At 33.4% G+C, this 7,665-nt stretch overlaps 1 protein-coding gene across 1 annotated transcript; it reads right to left on the reverse strand.

Moving 5' to 3' along the window:
* Positions 1 to 2,183: 2,183 nt before the first annotated feature.
* On the reverse strand, positions 2,184 to 6,567 carry LOC108321208 (probable glycerol-3-phosphate acyltransferase 8). Its single transcript, XM_017552900.2, has 3 exons — positions 6,197 to 6,567; positions 5,790 to 6,102; positions 2,184 to 3,246 (listed from the first exon to the last, which is right to left on the reverse strand). Exons 1-3 carry the CDS (start codon positions 6,508 to 6,510, stop codon positions 2,368 to 2,370), a joined length of 1,506 nt encoding a protein of 501 aa, XP_017408389.1. The 5' UTR covers positions 6,511 to 6,567; the 3' UTR covers positions 2,184 to 2,367.
* Between the last annotated feature and the right edge of the window lie 1,098 nt (positions 6,568 to 7,665).

Here is a 7,665-nt window from a genome sequence, read left to right on the forward strand (position 1 = left end):
CTCATAAACGGTCTACTTATCTCTTAGACCATCAAAGTCAAAATGAAGATTCTTCTAGTGACTCAGATACTTCTATATCCGAGGAAGAAGCCTTACCTTGTGAAGGTGAGTTATTATTGGTAAGACGACTTCTTGGAAGTCAAACCCATGAACTAGAACAATCACAAAGGGAAAACCTATTCAGAATAAGATGCAAAATCTTTGAAAACACTTGTTCATTGATTGTGGATAGTGGTTCCTCTTGCAATTGTTGTAGTTCTAAAGTGGTGAACAAATTGGCCTTACCTACTATTTCTCATCCCAAGCCTTATAAGCTTCAGTGGATAACAGAGGATGAAGAAATCGTAGTGAACACACAGGTAACCATACCAATATCCATTGGCAACTATGAAGAAAATGTTTTATGTGATGTTGTTCCAATGGATGTTGGGCATGTATTACTTGGTAGGCCATGGCAATTTGATCATAATTCCACTCATGATGGCTATACCAACAAAATAACTTTCTTCCATAAAGGCAATAAAATCACATTGATTCCTCTTACACCTGAACAAGTGAAAGAGGATGAGATAATAATCAAAGAAAAAATTGAAAAAGAAAGAAAACAAGACAATAGGTTGGACAAGCAACCTTCTCAAGAAAAGAAGAAGGAGACAAAGGTATGCATGTTGTTAACTCCTTCATTAAAAGGTAAATACCTTGACTCTTCTTCTCAAAAACATCACTTTGTTTCTTCATTTTATCATGGGGAATGTTCAAAACAAAGTGAATTAAAAAAAAATTAAAGGCCAATACTTCTTCTAAAACCATTTTTGTCAAAAGGCCTTTATCTTCATATCTTTGCATATATCTCATTCATCATACTAATTTTTGATATTTTTTGTACATATATTTTTGATCCAGGTGGAAAATAAAAACCAAAGTTGTGCTTCTTTCTTTCTTCCCGATTTGAGGACAAATCGTTTTTAAAGAGGGAGGGAATGATGGAAACCCCTTTAGGGACTTTCCATCCTAAGAAGTATCAACTTAAGACTAAGAAAGGGAAGTTGAATAAACAAAAGTTCTTTTCTTTCTAAGTCTTAGAATGTTTACTTTACTAAATATATCTACATTGTTTTGTAGGACAATAATAAGGCTTGGAACCATAACCAAGCAGCCAAAGAAGCTTGCAGCCGCTGCCACTCACCAATGTCCAAGTTTGAAGCACATGTTATATATGAAACATAAAGCAACAATGTAGTTTCATCTCTTTTGAGCACGTTTTCAATGTTGTGCACATGGAACATGCAGCTTAGTCCATATAGCTTCTCCAACACGTCTCTCTTACATTTCTAGTAGCTTGCTAGGCACGTTTGAAGGCCTCTCTTCATCTATAAAAGAGAACATCAATCCATTGTAAGAATAACTTGAATTGAAGTAAAGAAATGCTGCCAATTTCCAGCTATTACTCTCAAGTTCACCTCTGTGCTTTGTTATCTAGCACCTCCTCTAGCTTCTTTCCCCTTTGGAAAGCCTACTGAGTTAGAGATCTACCAAAACATCCATTCAAACACCACCAGACAATTTCACAAACACCTTGAGTGCGCTCCGAGCCTCCACTGTTTCCTTTCATCCGCTGCCAGTGGAGTTTCTTCTGCACATCTTGGAGTAGCATTCATCACTAATACTCTAATTTTTAAATTCTTACAATGTGTTAAAATGTGAATAATTTTTTATTTTAAAATCTATCATATTTTGACACATGTCATCTTTCAAATCGAAATTTTGATATTTAAGATTATAGAATACAATTAGGTATGTCTTAAACAAAAGTTTTTTTTCTTATCTAAACTTTAACTTATTTTGTTAAAGAGAAAATAAATTAAATTAGAAGGATATAAAAAAAAAGACAAATTTTGATATATTAAATATTTTCTTTAGGAAGAAATTGAAAAAAAAAGAGTTATAAACATTGACAAGTATGTTTCTTTCTTTAGTCATTTAAGATGAAAATTACATGAGGCATTACTCAAAAAAATTATAATATAAAAATAATAAATTGTTAAAATAATATAATTAATGTGAAAAGCATATTTTTAATAAATAATGAGGCGGAGTATATTTATTTCTTTAAAAGGTTATATTTGTATATTATTATTTTTTGTCGATAGCTGAAGGAAATAATTAATATAGAAAAAGAAAAGTGACATCTAAAAAGTTTGAAAAAGACTTAAAACAGTCACATCCATGACAAAATCCCATGTAGAAGGATGAAGAAAAATAAAAAAGTTGCAGTGGGGATGAGGAAAAATAATAAAGTAGCAATAGCTAACATTTTTCTATATCAATCGGACCATGTAACTCCTAATCTTATGGGCTATTAATCTTTTACTTCTTAGAACCATACAGAGACTCCACCTTCCCATCATTCCCACCCAACAGCATGTACTTATCCTTCCTAGTCAACCCCGTGCACTCGAACCCTAACACATCCCCCAACACCTTCTGCACATGATTCGCCACCTCAATTGAGCTCTTTCCCCCTGCCTTGCACGACATCTCCTCCGGCAACGGCTCCAGGAAGGTAACCTCGTAAACTGGCCTAGGGTTCATGAAGAAGAAGTAAGGGTCCCAGAATTTTATACCACGAACAGTGGTTCCAAAGAACATGTTCTGCTTGCAGTCCACAGCCACGGGAACGATTCTGTCGCTCAGTTCGGCGAAGAGGGCGCTGAAGCGAAGCAAAAAGGGCTCGCGACACGTCGTGCCTTCGGGGCAGACGACCAGGTCACCCTTCTGGAGGATCTCGGTGATGCGGGCGGCGTCGGCAGCGCGGTCGCGAGTGAGGGCGACGGCGGGGATGGGCGAAAGGAAGCGGGAGAGCTTGCTGACGCTGTAGGTGACGCAGGAGACCTTGCGGCCGAGGGCGATAGCGATGACGATGGGGTCAAGGGCGGTGCGGTGGTTGCATACGTAGAGGTTGCCGGGGGTGCCAGGAGACGGTGGTGGAGGGCGGTGGCCACGGATGACGAGCTTGATGCCGAGCATTTCGTAGGTGTAGCGCACGATGCGTTCGGGGAGGGGAAGGTTGAAGTAGACCCGTATAATGGAGAGAATAAAACCAAAGGGTAGCCATAGGAAGGTGATGAGAGCGTTGAGTGGGTCTGGCTTCTGCACGAAACGACCGTCGTGGAAGATTATCCTGCTCTTAAGTCGCTCCTGTGGGACTGGTTTTGCTGATTTGCTCGGAGGCACCATGTAACCCTCCTGTTATTCATCATTTGTTGATTGAGGTTAGATCAGTGTATTTCGCCTTTTTTTCAAGAAAAATGAGAGAAATTGCATCTACTGATAATAAAGGCATCCATCATGATAACCATATTTAGCATTATTTAATTTATTTTTTTTCAATCTCACCACCTTTAATAATTGCATAGCAACATTTCACCAACTATATATCTATCTACACTTGATTAAATGTACAATAACTACCTCCTAGTATGAAATTAATCACCCCATTGAAGACGATAAACCACCTATAGATTATTCACATCTTTCGGGTTTCTCAAAATAAAAATTCAGTGTCCTTTTTCTACTATATCGCTAGATTATTTATTTCTATACTTCTATTTTACATTACGAGCGAGATAGGAAAATAACAGAAACGTGGGATTGAGATAACGAGAGGTACAACAGAAATGATAACTTCACTGTAATAGAAAGTGAGAATTGTATTTGCTTAATTTACAAAGATTGTTTTTGGTGTAACAATTTTACAATACATTTTTAGCAAATCTTATTTTATTGTATAATGCACTTTTATGGTTTTTATTTATATTTTAGTTTTTTTACAACATAATTTTTGTTTATAATTTATAATTAAATAATTTTTTAATTCTTAAACGTATTTCGTAGTTCTTTTTAAGATACTCATCATCATCATGCTTGTTTAAAGGTTTTTCTTTAATATATAAAACCTAAATCTTAAATTTAAATGTAAAGACCCCCTCTTTTAATACAGATGGTCTAAGGGGACAGTGGAGGGTGGGGCGGTGAATGACTACTGCATTAATTGAGAAGAAAATTTTAGGTAGTAGTTAAGAGGGAAACAGTATGGATGGATCATGACTGTAGTAAAGCATCATGCTCTGAGAGTGTGAATGGAGTCAATGGACCACAGAAAGCATGCATTATTGGTAGTTGTTTGGGAATGGTTAATACTTAATGTGGTGGGTCCCACTGAGTGTGGAACCGGAATAAAATGGCATGCATTTACACTCACACTCAACTGTAAAAAAAAGTAAATGCATGGCTTCACATCCCCCCACATGCTATAATTCATCCTACCGAATATGTTATTGCCCATAGACGGTTCACGATCTCTATGATTAACCCAGTAAATATAGATTATACACAAAAGAAGAAAGAACCTGCTTAATCTTCTTAGGTAACGTAATGTAAATCAATTTATCTACGTTTTGTAGGAAGGAAACCAAACTAATTGGTTAATGGTGACAAACAGTACATGATCTGGGTTTACAATACATGACCACACGACGAGACGTCGTTAACTTGTGCAACTATGTTATCCTTTACTTAACAAGCAAGTAAGTAATGCATAATTCGCGTGCCGCATAAATAAAGCAAACGGAGGCTTTTTAAGTAATGACCCTACTCACATCATTATTCAATCATGGATCAATCCATCTCCATCTACTTTCTATTATTGTCATAAAATTTCTTTCACTTTCTTCTTTCTACTCGTTTAATATAAAAATGTTTGCACTTCTTTTTTTTCTCTCTCCTATTTTAGTTTTTACTTGATTGAATTCAAGTTAACTTTTGGAAAATATTTTTTTAATAATCTTTTTTATAACTTTTTTACGGTAACATAAGTGATAGTTTGTTATTCGTCCATTTTATATATACAGAACAAAATAATGACACTGTTATCAAAAAATTATTAAAAATAGTTATTAAAATGTCTTTTTTTTCTTTTCTTTATCTTTTTTCTTCTATATTATATATATATATATATATATATATATATATATATGCCTTGTCTCAGACTAGCCGTACAGTTTATATATTGGAAATTTTACATTCCATCTGAGGAAGATTTATATACTTTTTCACAGAACATATACTTTACAATAGTTTTATTAATAAAATATTAAGATGATGACGATAATAATAATAATAGATATAAATAAAATAGTATAATAAATTTGTATAGTGGTTGTAAAGAAAAATATACCTATTTTATTTAAGAAGAAGCCCAATATCATGTCTCACATATTATCACTCTTAAGTTTTTAAATATTTTATGCCAAAATAACAACTATATTAAAAACATAAGAATTATATTTAATATTTTTTCAAAAAAAATATATAGTTGATGATATTAAAATGAATGTATTTATGCTTTAGTCACTCTCTCGTACTATTTTATGAATCTTTAAGACATTTAATATTTTTAAAATTTAGTACATTAAATATATTCATTATTTACAATGTTAATTTTATATATATATATATATATATATATATATATATATATATATATATAATATTACAAAAAATATTTGCATGTGAATTCAATATTTCACAAATAATTATGAGTTCAACAATTGAATTCTATAACTTCATACAAATTATCAAGTACCAATGTAATTTTAATTAATTTGTACTAAAACATTATAAAATATTTGTATTTTGTATACGTACACTACTACTGATTAATCACCAACAAAACAAATTTTAATGTGTAAAAGAAAAACAAAAGTAATAATAATAGGTAGAAAACAAACCTTGCAAATAGACATGAAATCGAAGTCAGTTTTACGATCTCCGAGTCCAATGTCCGGCGACTCCTCAGCGAACTCTTTTGCAACGGCTAGACGCTTCCACTTTCCGACGAGCACGCCAGGCTTCTTCACGAATCCGGTAGCCTTCTTCGTCTTCGGATTCACTTCGATTTCCGTTCCCAGCACCTTGTCTCCACCAAGAAAGTCCTTCACGAACGGCTCCACCATCACTGTTGGATTCGCCGTCACCACGACCTTCCTCTTGCACCGGTCGAACATCTCGAAGCTCTCCTTTCTCACGTCCGCAGCATAAAACCTACACGCATGCACACACATAAGATTACAACACGATGGAACTTCGTGTGAAGAGAAGCAAAGAATGCGAGCGAAATGAGTGAGTGAGTTTGTACCTAGGGAGAACCGCACGTGACACGAGTTCGATGTCACGGATCTTGAGTCCGGAGTAGGAGATGAAGATGAGGATCTGGATGCCGAGGGATTCTGAGACGAAGAGGTAAGCGAAGATGATGAGCGGAACGGAGAGGAGGAGGATGAAGCCACGGAGGAGGCTGCCGGCTTCGACGGCCACCATCATGAAGTACGGGAATGAACTGCGGGAGATGAGGAGCGTGCCGTCGAGGTCAGCGGCAACGGACTCCCTCGGCGACGAGTTGGTTCCGTTGCATTCTGTTATCGACGGGAAGTTTCGTCTTGCTGTCGCCATTTTCGTTACGCGTGACAGCTGTGAATGAATATTGCAGTTGCAGAGATGACGAAGAGAGGGTAACGCTGAGTTTTAAATTATGATTTTGCAGAGTTTAATTACGAATATATCCTTGAGTATATGTTATATTAATTACGTTTTTTAAATTTTGTCGTGCATGGGTTGTCAGTTGTTAAAAAAGACATATTAAATGTATTTACATTTTTCTAATTTAAAATATAATAATATAACTTATTAAATATTATAACTAAAAACAATAAAAAATAATAACTTGTTTAATATATTAAATACATGTATTCTTTTCATAGATAATAAATTTAATATCGATTTCTTATAAAATTTCACCATTAAATTATATTGACATGAAGCTAAAACTTTTCATCTTAATATTTTTCCCTTCAATGTATTTATTCAATCAATAAGTAAATAAAAATGAATTCAAACTTCATCTTATTTTTTTAGTTACACTTAAATCGTACTATGTTAAAATGGTATTAAATTTTTTTAAAATCATTCTAATTATGTTTATTATATTTATCGTGACATCTACCATCAATGTTTTCCTAATATAACGTTTAGTAGTGTAGATATGTTTAAATTTATAAAACTTGTTGAGGTTGAATACACTTTTTTAGAAGTTTAAAAAATAATAATTTCTAACATACTTATTTTTTTCTTAAAAATTTTAATACTTTTATTAAAATTTACAAGAAGAATAATAATGAAAAATTTAAATGATTTAAATAAACCAAAGTATTTTAATTTGTCAAATGTGGTTGAAGTAGCTCCTTTGTTATGGTGGGGCCATAAATGTAATAAAGTATAAATTGGTTCGTGTTGGATGACCAGCCAAATCTTTATTACGTTCCATCTTTAATTGGTCGGTCTCAGCTGAAAATGGTTGTTTATCTTGCCTTCTGCATTTTGTCAAATACACAATAAACAAATAACAATCATAATTAAATGAAAAGTAGTATTTTACATCTGGTTTTTTTAAAGCATGTTCAATATATATATATATATATATATATATATATATATATATATATATATATATATATATATATATATATATATATATATATATATATATTGTTTTAGAAAAATGATTTACTTACTTTTTTTGGGTGATTTTCTCAAACAAAAGGTATTCCT

Source organism: Vigna angularis, chromosome 9, assembly GCF_016808095.1.
Source record: "Vigna angularis cultivar LongXiaoDou No.4 chromosome 9, ASM1680809v1, whole genome shotgun sequence".
NCBI lineage: Eukaryota > Viridiplantae > Streptophyta > Magnoliopsida > Fabales > Fabaceae > Vigna > Vigna angularis.

Bases quoted from the DNA above. Each gene is read 5' to 3' on its own strand.
- LOC108321208 (XM_017552900.2), bottom strand. From the start codon at position 6,510: ATGGCGACAGCAAGACGAAACTTCCCGTCGATAACAGAATGCAACGGA. The intron at 6,103-6,196 runs GTACAAACTCAC...GCATGCGTGTAG, and splicing joins TCACGTGCGGTTCTCCCTAG to GTTTTATGCTGCGGACGTGA. The intron at 3,247-5,789 runs GTTTGTTTTCTA...GATGAATAACAG, and splicing joins ATTTCATGTCTATTTGCAAG to GAGGGTTACATGGTGCCTCC.